Below are 21804 nucleotides of genomic sequence, written 5' to 3'. Positions count from 1 at the left end.
ATCTGTCTGTCGTTTAGCAGAGAATATGAAAATATTCTAGACTGTTAATTTAGGGAAATTATCGTAATATTTGCGATTAAAAATGTGTCATTATTATTATTACCCAAAACACACGGAGAACTGTGTTACTGTCTTTTTCATAAAATGCATCTTATCGCCAGTACAGACCTTCCTACCATCTTTTATTGGGGGGGGGGGGAGGCGGGAGTGAATCGCTATCAAGGCTGTTAAGGACTGACTTGAATCGCTTTTATTTGCAAAGCGTATGTGCAGAAAAACAGCTTATGTTCAGTTTCTCCAAGTTTTATACAAAATGCCATGTCACTAAAAGGACTATTTGTAAGTATCAGTGACATTTCATTTTCACTGCATACAGACTCAAAGCCGTAGAGAGGGGTCACAGGCCCTGGGGTAAGAAATACCCAGACTCTTCTAGTTCTTCTTTTCCTTTTATAAAATTAAAGTGTTGTTCGGCCCGGGCCAACTTACGAGCCCTGGCCCCATGAAATATATACCCGGCTGCCCCCCCCCCCCCCTTCTCGGCCCTGTACAGACTCCATATTGGGTACACTGCATCAAAGTTTTTAGACAAAAAGTATGGATTTTTAATTTTATGTTATTCGTTTACACACTGACTGCTAAATGTTGAATGAAATGGGACATCACTATTACTATAATGTGAAGCCATTTCTTTACAATCAGAGTACAATCCCCCACCCACCTATATTGAATTGTGCACTACTAATAACGTTTAAGATAGTGTACTCACCCCAAGGATATCAAGTAAATTTTAACTACGACAAACACTGGGTCTTTGAAGCATAATACATTTGGCTTGTTTTATCCAACCTTATCCATATTCAGTTCATTTCTCGCGAGAGACAATTCAAAATTAGTTTCTAAAAAAAAATGTTAACGTAAAATTAGTTATATATAAACACAACATGATTCCTCACAATCATTTCCAAGTGCCGGTAACCCCACTTCATTCAGAATGAATATCGACGTACAAGGAGTTATGCGTATCATTCACCAGCATGTACACGCATTAGAATGTATCGTAATTATTTGGTCCAGAATGAATATCGACGTACAAGGAGTTATGCGTATCATTCACCAGCATGTACACGCATTAGAATGTATCGTAATTATTTGGTCCAGAATGAATATCGACGTACAAGGAGTTATGCGTATCATTCACCAGCATGTACACGCATTAGTGTGTATCGTAATTATTTGGTCCAGAATGAATATCGACGTACAAGGAGTTATGTGTATCATTCACCAGCATGTACACGCATTAGAGTGTATCGTAATTATTTGATCCAGAATGAATATCGACGTACAAGGAGTTATGCGTATCATTCACCAGCATGTACACGCATTAGAGTGTATCGTAATTATTTGGTCCAGATTTTTGTGTAATGTTAGATCCAAATTTTTCCAAATGATTTTGGAAAATATTACTGGTGAAGATAATTCTGTGTTAAGGAGAAACTGGTGAGAATTAGAAAAACGTCTCCATCTTGATTGTTTGTCTGTTAGCTATTCCTTGAGTGGTCATAAAATTCACATTTTTCCTAATTTTGAATGTCCAGACAGTGACCATCAAGCAAACCGAGTTTTAATTTATTCTTGGACACACCGTTTTATAATTCTTCAAGACTTCTACTATTAATGTGATAAACTGTATGCCTTGTCTTTCATTAGATCACAAACAGTATATTTGGAGAAATTACCAAGCAGGGTAGTGCATTAACAGCATACGAATGCGCTATTTCTGGCAGCTGTCTCAGGTCGATGTTGCACGAGATTCTATTGCTGGCCCTATCCACTGCACCAATTCACGCACAAAATCCATATCACCACTGTTTTCAGAATGAGACCATCCCTATTACTGGTTTTGGTTTCACAATGGCCTCGGATGCGGGAGGTCGTGGGTTCGATCCCCGACCGAGTCATACCAAAGACTTACCAAAATGGTACTTAAAAAAAGCTGCCTCGCTTGGCGCTCAGCATTAAGAGGTTAGTGTTAGGACTGGTCGGCCTGGTGTCAGAATAATGTGACTGGGTGGGACATCATGCTACATGTCTACGGCATGATGCCCCAGTGCTAGACATCACTATAAACTGCCACATTGCAGACATTGAAGCATTATGACTGAAAACTTGTTAAAGCTACGTTAAAAATCCAAATCACATCACATCACAACACTTCACTATGGCAAACTAGCCATGCTTGGTGTGTATATAAACAATGATAACAAAAAACAACTATTTTAAATGTTAGGTATAAAAATCAGAATGCACATGTTCAACTTTGCCCTTGGATTTCAACTCAAGCAATCTTACAAAATGTTTACAGTTGTCCTGCGCCGTTTACACGGTTTTCTATGTTATGCGCAGTTCAGGTCTGATCAAAAAGATTTTGGCATTGTATTCGATGCAGATATAATGGAGTAACGCTCGCACCATGTGACTAACGATGTTTAATCTACATTTGTTATTTTAGGACGAGTTTAACGGGGGGGGGGGGAGCGATTTTACCTCTCCCGTAATCCACAGGTACAATAGTTAGAATGTGAAGGCAGCTGTCCCGTTTGTTTTTGGTTATATTGTTTGGAATTAAGTATGTGAAACATCTACTTTCAAATGCAAAGGTTAGATGTCGTTTCTTTATTGCACTGAACATGGTCGATATAAATTAGAATTGGTTTGTGTCCTTTAAGAGACGCCATGGAGCTTAAAAAGCCCTTTATAACCAGTCTTATTGAGTGCGTTTGCCGTAATATTCTTACTTTAGCGTTGATCTTTGTAAGGATACAATGTGTTATTTTAAGTTGTGATTAGTTAGATGCTTATGAACGATCTTCTTTTTGACTTGCATATTAGTGGTGATGTAGATATGAGGATGCAGTTTTACCTAGCTTGCTCTGATAACGTCAAAAGGATGTGCGCCGTTTAGTCTGGTCGCCGAGATCCTGGGCGAATGGCGATTTGTTTTAACCTGTTAGAGACCTGTTTGTTCAGATGTTTTTCGACAGTGTTCGTTGAAAACTGTTGGGTTTATCATCGTATTAGTGTGGAATCATTGGTGCTGGACGCGAGCTTGATGTTGAAAAGGAAAAAAAAAAACAATAATGTGAAGGAAAATAATCATACCGAATGACAAAAATACCTTAGATTACCGCCACGACCCGTTCTGACATAGGACCATCTCTATCATACTATATAAGAGAGAAGGTATGTAACTTCCAAATACTTGGTCCCACCCATGACCCTGGATTTCCTTCCGCTATTTCCGTCTTTAAAGGCATGCAACCATACTCTATAGCTTGGATTACGCCTGTGATATTTTTCTATTCATCAAGCTATCATTGAATTTTCTGCGTTTTATCGAACTGAAGTTACGGGCTCCAAAACGTGCGATTTTCGCAAATTTTATCTCTTGGGACAAGTGCGAGCGCATGTGACAACCGGTGAAAAGAGCTACATGTACCATGTTTGTGACTCTACGATAAATCCCTTCTTTAATTACAGAACAGCTGAAGATGCAAAATTAAGCTTTTACTTACCGTTAACTCGATTCAACTTTAGGAATCATATTCCACGGAAGAGTTAGACATTATCTTTTTCACTGCACAAATCGCAAACAAGTGACTATCATTTTTAAAAAATGTCCACTCTGCGGCACAAGCGTCATTGGCGAAATATGACTGGCTCAAAAGTAAATACTTGTTATTACCTATTTGTGCCTGGGTACAAATAGTCTACACCGTGAAACGGTTCTCTGATGCATGCTTCTTTGTCGCCCATCGTATATACATTATGTAGGCTAAAATATAGATTCCAAGCACTTCATCGTATATACGTTTTGTAGATTAAATGTACATTCCTAAACACGTCATCGTATATATAATTGTAGTTGCATCAGTTGATAATGAATGGAAGATTTTCATTGGTCAGAACATAATCATGTGATCAGACTCTATTGCGTTTATTTCTGTATAAACTGTACGGAGAACTACTTTATATTAACTGCTATAAATAGAGTCACGTACAAAGTAATAAATAATGCACACAAATATTCAATACCGATGTATTTTAGACACACAGTTAAGCCTCTAGTAAAACTTAAAGACTATTTTACTTTTCATATTTTGGTTTTAACAGCACTTTAAAATTCATTTTTGGCATTATCATGCTGAGGAGAGAAAAACTAAAGCCGTTCCCATGGGCACACCGAGGCAGCCGACCTAGGAATGTGCGGTAGAAAGTGTGAATGGACAAATGGTAAAACAAAAAATTAGGAACTATGATTTTTCTTGCAGCGACGTGCTTCCCTGCCAATCAAAGATATTTCCCGAACCTCCACAGTCAAAGTGAAATTGCATTTTCTTTGACCATAGTACACAAGAATATTTCACTAATAAGTATAACTGCTCTCTCAAAGACTGTTATCTTTATGCTAAAATACATTTAGAAAATCTATATTCCCGTTATTGTGTATGTTTGTGCAAGAAAGTACGTGTTTTGCCGTTGATGGAAAAGAAAATGTTTAAGAAACATTGATCGTTGGAAAAAAAGTCTGATAGCAACAAAAAGCATGCACAAAATCTTGTTACTCTTCCATTCCTCTCTCTCTCTCTCTCATACCTAATTTCATTTTTGTCCATCGTGTAACTTAACTCGATAGTAAAAATAATATTTGTTATGAAATTAGTTGATAAAAGTTATATTGTGAGTTTTGTTTCAAATGTTGGTTTTTTGGTGGAAAAGAGACCTGCCCTGATTTGATTCTATACCATGCACAATGTAAAAGCCAGCAAGGATGTTGAAGGCAAATGTCAGGTTTTAGACCTGGTAAACACAGTAAATAATCTTAAATTAAACAACCCCTTACCATTTTAAGCCATCTAACGACTTACAAATAAAATTCCAATTGTAAAGAACAATACCACTCTGTTCACGTATATAATGACTTGTAGAAATAACTGAATGCCCTTGAAAGTAAGATCAACTTCCTTCTATAATCTTTTGTAATGCATTTTCTCCTTTGCATATGTTTACAATCGGTAAATATAGAGCGTATTGGGTCACAGTGAATTTAAATAGGAATATTTCTTTTTTGACGGGTTCAGACAGGTGTAAATATATACATCGATAAAATGTCGATAAAAATTCATAGTACAGTACTCCGGGTTTAATCTAGTAAAGCTGTAACCTACAATGTTGCTTTTTGAAATCTTACTGGTTTCATACATTGTTATCTGCTAAACAATTTAATGTAACAAAAAAAACAAAAAAAAAAAAAACATCTGCGTAGCATAAATCGGTTAGGAAACCAGGCTGTTTGCTGCTTGCTTAAGACCTTAAGACCTCGAAATACAGATAGAAAAGTCTGGAGTTCGCAACTCAACAGAGGAGAAAACCTCAACAGTAACGTATTTCCGGATTCGTGGAATCGCTGACACATATACGTGATTTCTGTTCATAAAACGTTATTGTTATCATCGCGCAAGAAACAGCGACAATAAACAAAAAATATCATACATATGAACAAACATTGCCATAAAATCAATAATAATTATCTATGCATTGTAATTAGCAGCATGAAACTACATTTCATTACGTTTAAAAAAATTTCCATGAACTGATGGTGAATATTTGTTTACGAGCCTTAATGGGATATAAATGTAGTCTTAGTTGTGTGTCACGAAAATAAAAATGTCGATAGGTTCATTATTTAATTATTGAGAAAAGGTTCAGATTTACAGATTGCCTCCTTTGGTTATCACATTGAAAACAAACAAACATCATCACTGAAAACAGGATAGTTACAACATATGGAGGGGGATTACCGCCATAATTATATGCGTGTATTTCCTAATCTTCCTTGATGCATTACTGTAAATGGCTGCTTGTAAGTGCTACTTTCATAGTTCTACCAATGTATATTGTATTTTCGTTGATGCAAATTGGACGTGACACTTTGCAAGTGCTACTTTTCTTCTGCATTATTGTAAATGACTGTTTGCAAGTGCTACATTCATAAATCTAGTCATGAATTTTCTATTTTCTATTTTTCAATGAGCCAAGCTGTAAATGGTTGCTTGCAAGTTTTTCAATTTACTTTCCTTCTACGTCACTGTATCCTGCGATTTGCCAACTACTGAATTGATTCTGTACTTTGTCGTATGACAAAACGCTATGTCAGTTATTACAAGTTTTGTATATTCTGTTTATAAACTTTACAATTACATCATTCCATCTGCTGTTTTCATACAGATTTGGCCTTGCAACAATGTAAATACTAAGTTTTATCAGTATATCTTTGTTGTCCAACTCGTGTCGCCATCTGTTGTCATAAAGGCATACTAGAGATTAGCATGGCATTATGACAACAGACGGCGCTCTAAATTTCTAAAGTGTTTATTTACTAGAAATAATGAATTCTCCCCACGGAGCTTTACGACATTCATTTTGTGTCGTTAACTCTTTCAGTCCCTTTCTTAAGGTGTACGTTAGCAAAATAGTTTTAATCGTCTCTAAAACCATAAGCTTTCTCGAAGATCTAAATGATTTATAGCACCTTACGAAAACAAAAACGCATACACTACAGCTGGGTGGTCCCTCTTCTTCAACCCCAGTTTTGACGCACTTAAGTATTTACTTTCTTAGTGATATCTCTCATTACTTTGGAAACATTAGTTATTTTAGTAAGGATCAGAAATGATAATTAATAATTTGGTTCAAGAATTTTAAAAATATAAATATTGCACCCTTGGGTTCTAATTATTCAGCTGCTCTTAGTCACATTAAAGATTTTTAAAAAAAAAACCTTTAAAGAATTTTTGAAATATAGATGTAGTGACGCATGATTCTGACTTGTTAATTGTGCTGCTCTCTGTAATATGAAAATAGTTTAGTGAATTATCTATGATCAAAGAAAGAGAGAGAAAGAAAAAGAGAGAGAGAATGCACCAAAACTGCATATTTCATTAGGTCATTGTAATTGTATACATGTATCCTGGGTTGATGAGTGTGTTTTGGGACAGTCGTCAGCAAATATCAACAAAAGAATACTGATCTTACTCGATAATTATATAGGGTAGAATTTTACAGATCAATGTCCTTTTATTTCGTTTTATTCTATTTAATTGCCTACATGTATCCTGGGTAGCTGATGGTGTTTTGGGACAGTCTTTTGTTGTTTTAGGGTAGTCATGGGGTCTTTCATTTGGTGATAAATACCAATATTGAGGGGAAAAACCTCTCCTGATCTTACTCGATAATTATACAATGCAGGATTTTATTGATCACTGTCCTTTTTAAGGCTTGATTCAATATAATGGTATACAAATATCCTGGGTAGGTGATAGTATTTTCGGACAGTCTTGAGCTAGCCCCATTACTTTCAGGGTGACAGATAGAAAAATTAAACTGTTGGATGTCTAATTCATGCATAAGTTGTTGGAAATAATCAAACATAAAATTTGCTGGACAGATTTGGGGAGGCAAACAAGTGTTAAAAACATTGCCTAAACTTTTAGAACAGTTTTTGCTTTAATATTCTTCAAAGGAATAGACCATGGAAATCTTGAGGATGCACACATTATGGTCAACAAGTATTGGTTGCTTGACTTGGTATTAGGTAAAGAACTGACAGTCTGCCATTTTTCTGTTAAATGGCTTGTCAAATGGTCAAATGCAGGAATAGGTTGCAGATGTGTCTTAGATATCTTCTGATTGGGATTTCCTACCATTTGACAAGTGTGACAAGATCTATGGTACTTATAAACATCACTTTTAATTTTCGGCAATAAAAATGATTCAGGGTCTTGTGATAAGTGTTACTGACACCAAAAGGACCAGCTTAAGGAGTTTTATCGGTTAGACTGTACATTTCCTGTCTATATGACTTAGGAACAACAATTTGATTGCTCACTGACCACTCATCACCAGCAGGTACATCAGGTGTCTCCATTTTCTCATATTTACCCCATTGTTCACACAGTAATAATTTGGTACTTGTGTGGCTTTAATTTCTAAAACCCAGTCTTGTGTCTTCTCTGAGGAATAGCACTTGGGGGCCTATAACTCACATTAAAATGACTCGCATGCTTATAAAGTAGCTGTTACTTTCTGCTCAGATATCTTACAACAGCAGTCAGAAATTGGCTAGTGGTTTCTATTATTCTGTGAAGAAACTAACTTACTTTTGAATCTCTCTCTCTCTCTCTCTCTCTCTCTCTCTCTGCTGAGTGATTAAGACATTTAAATTATGGAATTTACCTTATCCATTGTTCTACAGCACATACATTAGGGATAAGAGGCCAAATTTAAAATTTCATCTCAGGTTCATAAATATAATACTTTTGTGAAGGTCAAAGTATCAGAAATGACAATTTACAAATAAAATATAATCCTTTTCGTGTTTTCTTTGCTCATAGCAAGTGCAAACAACTTGGTTTATTTCCTCACAAAATAAATTCATCAAAAATGTACCATTTTTGTACAGTATATATATTGAATACAGATCCAGTAATGGAATGTTTTGAGGATTAATTCTTGACACAGATACTAGGGAATATAACCTGACTGATCTTGAGTCATAATTTACAAATGTATGTGGTACACAAAAGGTAATGAGTCTTAGCCAATCCAGAATTTACAGTTTTAATTCCTCAGAATTTGCAATGAGGAGTGTATGTCCAATCCAAAAGCCAGATTGTGTCAAAAGCTTGTCTTCATTTATGTGTCATTCATGTGAAAGTGAAAAACAAAAGGGATTGGCAAATAAATCTATAAGAACAATGTAACAAGACAATACAGGTATTTATTCCTTATAATTTCCTACCTGTATGATAATTTTTGTTTCAGACTAATTCATCTAACAATATTATTTTTATGAATGCAGGTTTAACTTAAACTTTTTTCTCTTATATTTCCTATGAAAAGTTAAACAAAAGACTATATTGTTTTTATTTATTTATTTTGCTTTATTGCATAGTTGTATTGTGCTGATATTTTTTGTGTCATGACAATATTAACTTATATTTTAAACAGGATAAAATAATGATAAATTCACAGACGAATGAATATGTTTATGTGGGGTGGTGTGGGGTGGGGGTGGATGCTACAACAGCCTAAGCTGTGACTAGCCTTAAAAACTTTACAAGTTTTTAGAAAATTATGTGGGGGTGTGTATTATTCTTCTAATAGAAAAAAATCACATCTGTATAAGATACATGTAAAAATTTGCATTAATCTTTTTAACTACTACATTAATTTCATATCCAAATGTGTCATGCACTTTTAGTACTGTACTGTAGCAGTAATAATACAAACAAATTGAGCTGGTTACTGGTAGCGGTAGCAATGTTATTTATATTCAATATATTATATTTTTATAATTGCTACCAAAGGAGTCTGATGTTTTATCGGTGAGGTACCATACAATCAGTCATCTTATCTGTACTATAAATATCGCTTCATATATGGATGAATATGGTTTTAAATAATTAAAAAAATGAAGCTTCCAGTTTGATATATGTCGAAATAAAGCATCTCATAATTGTATGGAAGTGTTCTTTATGTTTACATATAGAAAATATCTTTCATACTCTTAGAATTTCTTTTCTTATATAATGAAATAAGTTCATATTTTTAGCATATATGCTTTGTATATGATGTCCTTGTTTCAAGTCATTTGTCTCTTGCTGTTGTATTGGAATTGGAGATTTAAAATGAAATTGGAGATATGACATACTTGTCACAGACAACTAGTGACTATACTTGCTGGCTACTGCATAATCATCCATGCCATACATATATAAGAATTCTGTATAATTTGACTATTTACCTTACTTCTTCTTATATATATATATATATATATATATATATATATATATATATATATATATATATATATATATAAAATTAAACTGCCACTGTAAACTGCAGATTAACAGTAAAATTTAATTACATCGGGGTTAAGAGAATAAACAGAATCCTAATCTCTGTAATGTACTCTCTCTCTCTCTCTCTCTCTCTCTCTCGTGAATAAAGAAATCAAAGTATGGCCTCGAGGTGCAATTATCTGCAATTTGCTCAAACCTTATGAGGTCTTTACTGCTACAAAAAGCAGAATTTGCACTGCACTCTAAAATAATAAATATGCTCTAAACTGATAACATTGTGAATTTGAATATATAAACAAATTAGGGCCTTAAATCTTGCTTGTAAGCGTCTACCCTATTCTGCCACCGTGCGGCAGCGGTAAATTAAACTGACAAAATGTCCAAATAAAATGGGGTGGGAAGGGTCAGCGGAAATATAACGTTGTGTAAATACATCTAATTGTATACAATTTGATACATTTAATTTACTGTGTGCTACTTGCAGGCCACCTCTCTTCCGAATGTTCATACTCTGAGACATCAGCTGCTGTAATTTTATTCGAATGATATTTTAAATAAGACACCCAAACATGCCGTAAAGTGGTATAACCTCTTGTTGCTAGGGTCAGGGGAGTAGTCGTATTGAAAATAATTGACGTGTCACAGCGCCATTTGTTGTCATAATGAGGCATTATTTTATGCTAACTTCCTTGATTCTAACTTGCAACGTTCTTCATGCTACATTATAGTCATGATTTTGGAAGGTGCAGTTTGTGTAACTTGTGATATAGCAAGTTTATAAATGGAATGTTAAAACTTGTAATAACTGACATAGCATTTGCCATACGACAGGCTACAGAATCAGTTCAGTAGTTGACAAATTGCAAGATACAAAGACGCAGAAGGAAAGTAGATCTAGGCACTTTCAAGCAGCCATAATACGTTAAATAAATAAGGTAGTTGTGAAAAAACGTCATATGTAAATAATAGAAAGCCACATAGATTCTTTGTTCCGACTCAGGCCAATTAATTCGTACGATTCGGCGTAGGTATATTAATATTGTCCTGAGGGTCTATATATATATATATATATATATATATATATATATATATATATATATATATATATATATATATATCACTCGTCAAATGAATTCTACATTTTGATAATTATCTGACACGTTAAGGGAGTTGTGCTACCTTGGTGGATAAAGCGTCGGACATGTAATCCAATGATGGCAGGTTTAATACGCGGCTAGGCCATTTTCGGTAGGTTTTCTCTGTGTGTTCTTAGGAAAGGCGCTTCGCTCCCATTTCTTCGGCATGATGAAAGTGCAGTTAAAATCAACATAAACAAACAAATAAGAATAATCATTAATGAAAGTGTAACGGTTTTCTTAGCCCTGTCAGATTCTGAAATCACATTCCACTTATTCTTTCTCCTCAATGTCTAACTCTGACGTCCCTGACCACTAATTCTTCGTAATCAATATTAACGTTGGAGGAAATCGAAAGACATCTTGTGCACTAGGTAAACCAGAAATATACTTCCTAATTCAAGTAAATGCAAACATTCTGAACAAACATGATGCACTTCGCGTATGTTTCTCGAGATAAATGTCCCTAAAGCGTAAACGATCAAAGCTACCGTAATTGTCATTTTCGCGCCAGTTAGGTACATAACAGTTGTAGTCTGTCTAGAAAAAATCGAAATCATGTACGTGCACAGACATACTATATACAAGTGTTGCGCACTGATAACAGGCTCTGAAAATTAAAGTAAGAACAATTTCATGGATACATTACAATGCATGGTCCGATCTTCATGCATTGAGCTCCATCTTCAGTATTTCACCCTTTCCCTGCCTCCTTCGAGAGTGGTATCCTGTTCTATTCCTTCAATGTAGAAATTCAATTGTTGATGTTCATTTAATAAGAGATTTGCCATATTAAAAAACATTTCACTAACAGCATATGTGCTAAAGCAATCGTGTCTCGGGGCCCCGAGTGGCCGAGTGGTCTAAAGCACTCACCGTTACGGATCATTGCCATCTCCCGGGTTCTTCCTCCACCATTTATACTGGCCACCATGTATAGCCTATCTTGTGCTGAAAATGGCGTTAAACTCTACAACAACAACAACAATCCCGTCTCACAGTTACGCTTGACAGAAATTGAGAAATTTGTACAATGTGTGACCATTTTTGGCAGAATTCTCCACAAATCCATGCTTATACCTGGCAGACATCGGTGTCAGGCGGATGCGCGGGTTATGGGCCATGGAAATGTGCTACACCCATTATCCAGTCCCCTCGTGTTATCCATTTGCACATGTAAATATAGGATATTGTCATCGTGTTATCCATTTACACGAGTACGTATAGTATATTGTCATCGTGTTATCCATTTATACCAGTAAATATAGCATATCGTCATCGTGCTATCCATTTACATGAGTACATATATTGTCATCGTGTTATCCACTTACACGAGTACATATAGCATATTATTATCGTGTTATCCATTTACACGAGTACATATAGTATAGTGTCATCGTGTTCTCCATTTACACCAGTAAATATAGCATATCGTCATCGTGTTATCCATTCACACGAGTACATATAGTATTGTGTCATCGTGTTATCCATTTACACCAGTAAATATAGCATATTGTCATCGTGTTATCCATTTACACGAGTATATATAGTATAGTGTCATCGTGTTATCCATTTACACCAGTAAATATAACATATCGTCATCGTGTTATCCATTTACACAGTAAATATAGCATATCGTCATCGTGTTATCCTTTTACACGAGTACATCTAGTATAGTGTCATCGTGTTATCCATTTACACCAGTAAATATAGCATATTATCATCGTGTTATCCATTTACACGAGTATATATAGTATAGTGTCATCGTGTTATCCATTTACACCAGTAAATATAACATTGTCATCGTGTTATCCATTTACATATGTAATAAGTATATTAAATAAAAAATTTAGTTCTCAGAAAGGCAGACCTGTAGATGTATACGTTCTTCGTTTCCATAATATTAGCATTTTCAGCATCTCAATTTATCAAATACTGAATGAATTGTTACATGATTTCTCAAGCTGTGATGTAACGGCACCTATAATTTCCCGAAGAAATGTTTTACACTCGACAAACATAAAGAGCTCAGTAAATGATTAAAATAGGCTATAAATGTATCGATCTCTGTATCTCTCTTCCAGTGATAACAATTCTAAATCGCTGAAGAAACATTATTTTCAAAACAGCAACCGCTTACAGTGCTGCCGCACCCCATCCCAACCCCCATTAATGGGTTAAAACAAATTTACTTATTGGTTAAGATACGGTATGGCGCCATTTCAGAACCGGGTACGTTCACGAAATGGCACTCAACGAATTGTACTTTTTAAGAACCAGTTATGGTTGTTTATTTTGTAAAATACCACTGGCCGTTTCATGGCCAGGCAGAGGCTGCGAGAAAGCTTGGTACCATTTCATGAGTAAGTAAATGACATGCATATATACATACATTTCTCGAGAAACCTAAACCTGTAGGCCTGTTTCCCCCCACCCCCGACCGCTCCAGTGGCCTAGTGGTTAGAGCGTCCGAGTCGGATGCGGGAGGTCGTGGGTTCGATCACCGACCGAATCATACCAATGACTTCTAAAAATGGTCCATACAGCTGCCTCGTTTGGCGCTCAGCATTAAGAGGTTAGTGTTAGGACTGGTCGGCCTGGTGTCAGGATAATGTGACTGGGTGGGACATCATGCTACATGTCTGCGGCATGATGCCCCAGAGCTAGACATCACTATAAACTACCAAACTGCAGACATCGTAGCGATATGACTGAATTGTTTTTAAAGCTACGTTAAAAATTCAAATCACACACACACACACACACACACACACACACACACATCTCTGTAACAATGACAGCCGTGTTGTCCTAAACAATCTGAAAAGAAATCAGCATACCCTCCATGCAATTCTGTGTATTAGAAATGTAAATTATTTTCGAATAATCCATTATTATACAATCTAGTATGGATATTATCATATGATCCAGCATCGATGTTTTATTATAACAGCCATGTTTTATGTAGTCATTTATCGCTTGCGAAGTTCATATACTGCACCCCAGGGTAATTAATATTAAAACTTGAAGAGCAAGAAACCAGACTGGAATTAGCCCGCCGAAAATAGATTCTTTTGATTGACTGTCGTCGTAGGAAAAAAGAAAGAAAGAGAAGAAACCTTATCAAACTGCAGTACTTAACCTCTTGCAGTTCAACTTTTCACTCAGCTCCTTTTAAGAACGTCACGAATTAGCATACTGGCCTTTAAGGATTTACTAAAGTCTTTATTAAAAATGTAATAATAACTAAGGACTGAATGTGAAATGGGCGTGAATGGGTTTTTAACGACATGTACCTGCACGTAGGACTTTCCAGCACATTCAATGACCAGTGACGTACATAAAGTTACGACACATTGTTTGACTTCTTTTTTTAAATTTCTGTTAAAGCACTTTAAAAGCTATACCGTGCCGAGAAAATCATAGGTTATAGCCTGGTCGGGTATCGAACCCGCAACCTCTGGATTAGATGGCGCTCTACAGTTTCGTATTTTGCATAGGGAGGGTTAGAATTTTAAAGAAAAAGAATTTCCCCGGGTTGCCTCACTGGTTATACTGGCTATTTAAAAAAGACCTTGTATATTTTAGGTACTGTTCAAAGAACCTTTAATTATCTTAATTTTGGTGTATCATTAATGGTATAATACGGGTTATAGTGTATACAGCTTGGCCTTACTCCAGATGTACACCTTTCAAAAACTGCAAACTCCGCATGGTCATTTTTACTTCCTAGACTTTAGAGGCAAACTGTAAAAAAGGAGCCGATAACTTTTTTTTAAATACATTTTATGTAGTAATTCATCCATTGCACTTTCAGACGCTGGTATTGTCTAGTTGGGCAAAATTAATTTTCCCTATTTTAATAGGTGCTAAAGATAGTGTACTTTAGACTAATTCAGGCTGATTTTTTTAGCATAAGGGATCATTCGTTTTAGTTAGCATTGTGCTAAGATCATGTACGATTTCCATAAGTACAATATCTAAAGAAATGTCAGCCACATTACATCAAAGTAGCATATAGGTACGTCAACATTCTCTCTGTGCATGTTTTAAATGCAAACAACTTCACCTTACATACGCCACTTTCTCAAACGTACATAATAACTGGTGAGTGCCCCCTTAAGACCTCAATGCAGCTGAGCTTCTGCGGCTCCATGGAACGAGATTTGACATACTGTGGCCAGTAAATGCGAAAAGGGTCTGATGAACAAATGATGCACTTATTGGATGACAATGCGTAAAATCCGGATGAAAATCAACAAGACGCACATTCCAACACCAAGGATAATGTCCTTGGTCACTAATATACAAAGTTATGTATGTATGCATGTATGTGTGTGTGTGCGTGCGTGCGTGCGTGCGTGCACGCACGTACGTACCTACGTATGTACGTATGTATGTTTGTATGTATGTATGTATGTATGTATGTATGTATGTATGTATGTATGTATGTATGTACGTGTGTGGTCTTCTTGTAAGCATTCAATCTTGCTGAAGTTAAGTCCAAACATATATATCTCAAAAAGGATTCTTTCCAAAATATTGGAAAAACACGTTGACCATTATTTTATCTGTTAGTAATCAATATAACCGTTTACATACAATACAAGGAGGTTTCCGAGTCCAATTCTTTTCTCATGCTGTTTTGAGTAAACTTATAAACGAATGGATAAATACAACACATAATGATGATGTTACTGGAGCAGTATATAACTATATAAAAAGAAAAGAAACAAAATCATTTCATCTTGTGGACCAAAATATTTTACACTGTACAAAATGCTCCCAACTGACTCTTTCTCTTGGTTTAGGTCTCGATAACTGTAAAAAAAAATTATTTCAATAACCATCTGTCATTCTAAGTTACAGTGTTCAAGAAAATTTTTATTGACTCTCTGTTCATGAAAAAAGCAAATAACACGTGTACATATTATTATATTATGCCGTATAAAAGATTACGCATAAATACACATATGACCTTCTTAGCACATTTCAAGGATTCATGGACGCTCTTTACGCCCTGTACTAAAAGCAATATCTATTCATTTTCTTATTCGGAGACCACTCATTTCCCTCCTAGCATTCTAGCATTTGGAAACTATGCTGATTTTATCAATGTTTTTTTTCTATGTGTTTAATTTCCACACTTCTGTTTTGTGTCCTGTAAAGTGTACATTGCATGTCTGGATCTGGTGTGTGTGTGTGTGTGTGTGTGTGTGTGTGTGCATACGACATCTGTGTAGTCCTTTACCAGGCCCATACAAATTATTGCCCATAACTGATTCTTCGTGCTTCGGATCGCCTCTGCTATGTGAGGGGAAGTGTACTAAAACAAATTAATCGAATTTAACATGAGTAAAGCTGGGTGGAATTGGATCTAGCGAAAAAATAAAACATTCATTCGTAATTAAGATGTGTATATACAATGCACAGGAATTATGAATGAATCAGACTATTTACTCGTGCGCATTAAGTACAAACGTAGATAGCACAAAATGATGAGCACAAAGTTCAACAATGGCTATAAGAAAATTATATCGTTCCTAAATGGAAAAGATTAAAGAATAGAATTTAAACAAATTAACAAATGATTCCGTATTTCAACGGATAAGATACACGTACTAAACAATTATGGCTGACTAGCGGATCTACCGATGTATGATTAATGTATAGTAATCGCGATGAGTGAATACTAGAATTTCACTGATATAGTGACACTGAATTTGATTTTCACATATATAGCGGTGCGGAATTAGATTTTTACACATGTAATGACATTTAATTCAATTAATTAAAAAATGAAACATATGATGTGATTTATCTCGTGTTGTCTAGTCGACAATCGCATGATGTTTCCACTTCCGCAGATACCTTCCTAAGCTGATAAAACGCCCCTGAATGTTCCGCTCCTTCCAGCCTGCAGAAGGATCCATAGAGACCCTCCTTATCCAGCAGACCCGCTGATGCCAAACATTTTGCCCCTCATGCTGAGTAAACCAGACCCGTACTTCGAACCAAGGTCATCACTGACAACAACATCCGGGTTACACTAATTAAATTCACTAAAAGATGAAAAGTATCATAGTTCGATGACTCCATGTGAACAGCCCTACACCTGAAGATTGCTTCAGTAAAGTGGACACCTTCCTGACAAAATCCATCTGTATTGTTACTCTACTGGGAGAATGTTTGGGTGTAAGTACCCTAGTTGTAGTCAAATGCACGGCTTGAGAACTCGAGGTATTCTGATTTCTTACAGCCGGCCTTTTTCACTGACAGCAATGGGTGATCCGAATTCAAGTCTTCTGAAATAGCCAAGAATGAATTATAACCCATCCCGCCCCCGAAAAACCTTGTCCACGACAACGAAACGCATGTACATTTTCGTTCTAATATTATACAATGGTATTTTAGCAAACACAGAAACCAGAGCGCATACTTTTGACAAAGGCGGTGCAAAGCTGAGAGCGTTGACGCTTGTCTCTACAAGCTCAAAAGGTCTGACCATGTATTTGTAATAAACGTGCGTTTCAGGTGTGACCACGTTGATAACAACGCCCATCATAATTAATTTACAATAGCTATATATCCAGCAGCTCTTTTCCTTACAGGATTTTATAAATTTGGCACCATTTTCAAATGTAGTCTACCTTTCATATGGGGAAATGTAATCTATCTTTCATATGGGGGCAATGTAGTCTACGTTTCAAACGGAGTCAATGTAGTCTACTATTCATATAGAGTCAAAATGGATAAAAATATGTATGAAATACAGGTTGACTTTGGCCGAATTTGATCCTATCTTACCATGTGGCGTTTCAACGGATCAAAGGTACTTTCCAATATGTCAAAATCCCGGCAAGGTCTTCTTTCTAGAAATGCTCTCTAGAATCTACTTTTTTAAAATTATTTGTTGCACTAAAACAATGCTTGACGGATAATTTTATATCACCACAGGCATTTTTCTAATATTCTTCTTGCAAAATATCACTCTACTGTCTCTCACCCAGTCTTTATGCCTCGTTTTGTGTCATTTGTGTGCAATAGTTTTCAAGATTGACGTAGTTTGGTAAGTCATGTTCCAGAAAGAAAGTTGTTATTACTTCTCTTCCATAGTAACGCATTTCTCTGTATATCCAATAACCTGAGTCAGTATCACATACTGCTAAATGTCATTTTTGGTGTAACGGGTTTGATTATGGACGTAATACTGGTCACTACATATGTTCTAGAGTAGATAGTCCTATCCTTTGATCTATCAATCCAAACGTGTAATACGATGTTATCCCCATATAAATTGACGTTATTCAGAGATTCCAGCAGACGCTAAAGAGATGTTGCTTTCTCGTACACAATTGCAATTATTCTCACGTCTACATCTCTGTCAAATGAAACGTCTATATATCACACATTATTTTCTGGAAGGAAATAGTACATTCCAGTGTAGCTGACGCTTAGCAGCAAAAAAACATATATAGATGGATGTATCTTATCATGTTGTTTTAAACATGCTCACATATAACGTAGGATTTGAGAATCCTGCTCAATCAGAAACGCGTCATACTCAATAGGAGAGTAGCGATTTGTTAATAAATATTTTACCTGCGATGAAGCTGAAGAGCTACGCCCGATCAGGAACGATATGACAAGTTTAGATACCTGCATTGGAGTAATGTAGATCTGTCTGACCACACATTCACAAAATAGCCAAGAACGACGAAGCAATGTCCATAATGTATCAGCGCTTCCGGGACCCCATTGGCATCTAAATGGATTAAAGATAGGTCTTGCTTGCATGTGTCTGAACCAACCAGATATAGTCAAAACCTATATTTTTTCCTGCATCATACAACAAAAGAGAGCATGTTTAATCTGCACTGCACAGATGATACATTTTTTTTTCCCTGAGAGCTGATTAATTTTATTCTCAAACTTTATTTTTAAAAACGAACTATAAAAACTGCATACATGTCTCTGTGTCAAAAGAGCAATCAATCCTGGCCTGTCACGTTACGATGCCCGCAGTCTTTTTTAAATACGTTGATTGCTTCCGTGACGACGGTCAACTCTGTAATTAGAAGCGAACTAAACAGAAGTTTGTTTGCAGCTGAGGTCTAACAACAGTCACGTGAAATTAAGGTGTTTTTTGTTTTCGGACTTAACGCCATTTCTCCGTACAAGATAGGTTTTCCATGTTAGCCATTATAACCAGTGAAGACATATCAAGGGCAAACCCAGGCAAGAACAAACAACAGACGGGAAGCTACTGGCAAGCGTTCACACATACCCACATCGCCCTAGCAAAGACTAGAACCCCGGCGGACATAAGTGAGATGACAGTAATCGGTAAAGACAAGTGTTTTAGACCGCTTCGTCACACGGGGTCAATGAAATTACGTACAAATGCAAATTATTAATGGTGTTGGTATAGGAGACAAAAAAAGGAAGAAACAGTTAGGTACAACGAGAGATGTTCCAAACGATTTTTGAAATATTTGTGACAAAATGGGATGAATAAACTTAACTATTATGAGGTTACATCAGAACAGAATGACTTAAACATCTGGTCAATAATTTACTTAATAGAATCACCTCATTAACACATGTGTCATTATAGCAACTCATTATTTTGTATGTATTATCATTTATCAGATAGTTCGTACTATCTATTATTTTCTTTTTCAACAAAATATTGATACCAAAAATCTTAAAAATCTATATATGATGCGTAATTCTTTTAGTTCTTTAATCCAGACGTTGCCGCCTTCCGGTTTCAATAATAAACCATTGATTTGTTTTTGGAACTTTTATAGAATGGTTTAGTGTGTGTGTGTGTGTGTGTGTGTGTGACTAGGATTTTTAACGTAGCTTTAACAATTTTTCAGTCATATCGCTACGATGTCTGCAGTGTGGCAGTTTATAGTGATGTCTAGCAGTGGGGCATCATGCCGCAGGCACGTGGCATGATGTCCCACCCAGTCACATTATCCTGACACCAGGCCGACCAGTCGTAATACTAACCTCTTAATGCTGAGCGCCAAGCGAGGCAGCTGTTAGTACCATTTTTGTAAGTCTTTGGTATGACTCGACCGGGGTTCGAATCCACGACCTCTTCTATATAATGGTTCAGTATAGCAGCAGGGGGGGCGAATCCGACATTTTGTCCAATCGTTATTTTGCTTAATTAATACTTTCTGCAACTCAACGATCTAGTGTCGTCAGCGCCTGGTAAAAAAAAAACGACGTCGTCGTCGGGGGATCGTCCAATCGTCATTTGGTTTAATTAACACCTTCTGCGCGCCGATCCCCAGCGTCGTCAGCGTCCGGTAAGCACATCGACGACCGCGTCGATGTCATTCCCCCCCTGCTGCTTACAATGATCTTACAAACAGAGTGATCACTAACTCCTCCTCTTGTAGGTCAATTAGGTTATTTGACTGATCGGTAACTCTAAAATTAATTCTCGTTAAAAACCGATCATGGCATCGCATATAGACCGGATTAATCGGACTCTCAACGATTAAGAATCCGGGAGGGGCCGTTGGTGAAAATGAATAAAGGATATACCCCTGTTGAGCTTGATTTGATTGCTTGGTATCTACCTGGTAACTCCCTTCGATAACATCACACACTAGATTGATTGCTATCACCGATGCGATATTTACGTTGTATGGAGCAATATGCCTACCACCATCTCCGTTATCGTGTTTGAGGATAGTTGATGGACCGAGAAAATCATTAAGAGACTTTCTTAGTTCTGGCGCGTTGTATCCTGAAAACTTGAAATCGGGTAAATCGGCTTCTGTGATATTATACTCGGTTAGGAATTTTTGTTTATTACCATCGCTGTTATCGGATATTATTTTAACTAATCGTTCATTGATATATTCCATGTCTGATATAAGTTGATTTAACATCTCAACGTGTTTTCGTGCTTTTGTTTTCCGTAGTTGTTCTAGTTGCAATTGGTAATTACGATTAATCTCGCTAAAAAAACTATCGATATCATCTAAAATAATTGTTAATATGACTTGCGATTCAGGAGTTTCCTTATACGGAAAATACCATTGTATGATATTCCTGTTATGAAATAAAAACCTACTGGGTAATGACGTGCTTTTCATAATAGACAAATCATCCAGATAACTGGGATTAATCTCATGATACGATTGCGCATTCGTGTGCAAATACGCGGGGATTTCATTAGGTGGATTCTTAGGCCAACCTAGTATGGTTCTTATGGAACTGTTATAAATATCAACCATATACCCCGGTGTGCTTATTTCAATCGTTGACGATAACGTCGGTTCATGAACCGTAATAGCGATTTTTGATTCTTTTCCTGTGATCGATTTTATCCTGCGTTGAAATTCTTTATTGATTTGTTCTACTTGGTATGACCCAGTTGGTATTGTAACCTCATTCCAGTCTGGGGTCCCATCGGTTTTATTTGTCCATGCAAAAACTAGCGAGTTATTAGGTTGTTGTCCGTTAAATGCTTCCGCTCGGATATTAGGCCAACTGTGATATATTCGCAATTTTGCCAGCGCTATTTCCTTTACTGGAATCGGAGAAGGGAAGTTTACACTGAATTCTGGCTTCGTTGACGTTATCGATATCATATTTGTTTGTACCGGAGTGGTGTTCTCCGCGATCCGTTGAAGCAATTGAAACCCTTCGGGGTTCAGCGACATTATTATTATTCGTCGTTTCTATTGTTTAATTTCAACACCGAATATTAACAA

At 36.3% G+C, this 21804-nt stretch overlaps 1 protein-coding gene across 2 annotated transcripts in view; it reads right to left on the bottom strand.

Annotated features, from left to right (window-relative positions):
* The window catches only part of LOC149792980 (uncharacterized), a 132331-nt gene that overhangs the window by 79489 nt on the left and 31038 nt on the right, over nucleotides 1-21804 (bottom strand). The window contains exon 2 of one of the 2 annotated variants that reach the window (XM_089966844.1): nucleotides 15959-17364. The exons of the other annotated variant lie outside the window; for it this stretch is intronic. Within the exon in view, the coding sequence (XP_089822970.1) occupies nucleotides 17264-17364 (101 nt within the window). The 3' untranslated portion in view covers nucleotides 15959-17263. Of the gene's footprint in view, nucleotides 1-15958; nucleotides 17365-21804 lie in introns of those variants that run through there. 2 annotated transcript variants of the gene reach the window in all.

The sequence above is a fragment of the Sinohyriopsis cumingii genome, chromosome 8 (genome assembly GCF_028554795.1).
Source record: "Sinohyriopsis cumingii isolate HCF-2022 chromosome 8, ASM2855479v2, whole genome shotgun sequence".
In the NCBI taxonomy this organism is placed as follows: domain Eukaryota; kingdom Metazoa; phylum Mollusca; class Bivalvia; order Unionida; family Unionidae; genus Sinohyriopsis; species Sinohyriopsis cumingii.
This window is presented reverse-complemented; position numbering and strand designations above follow the sequence as displayed.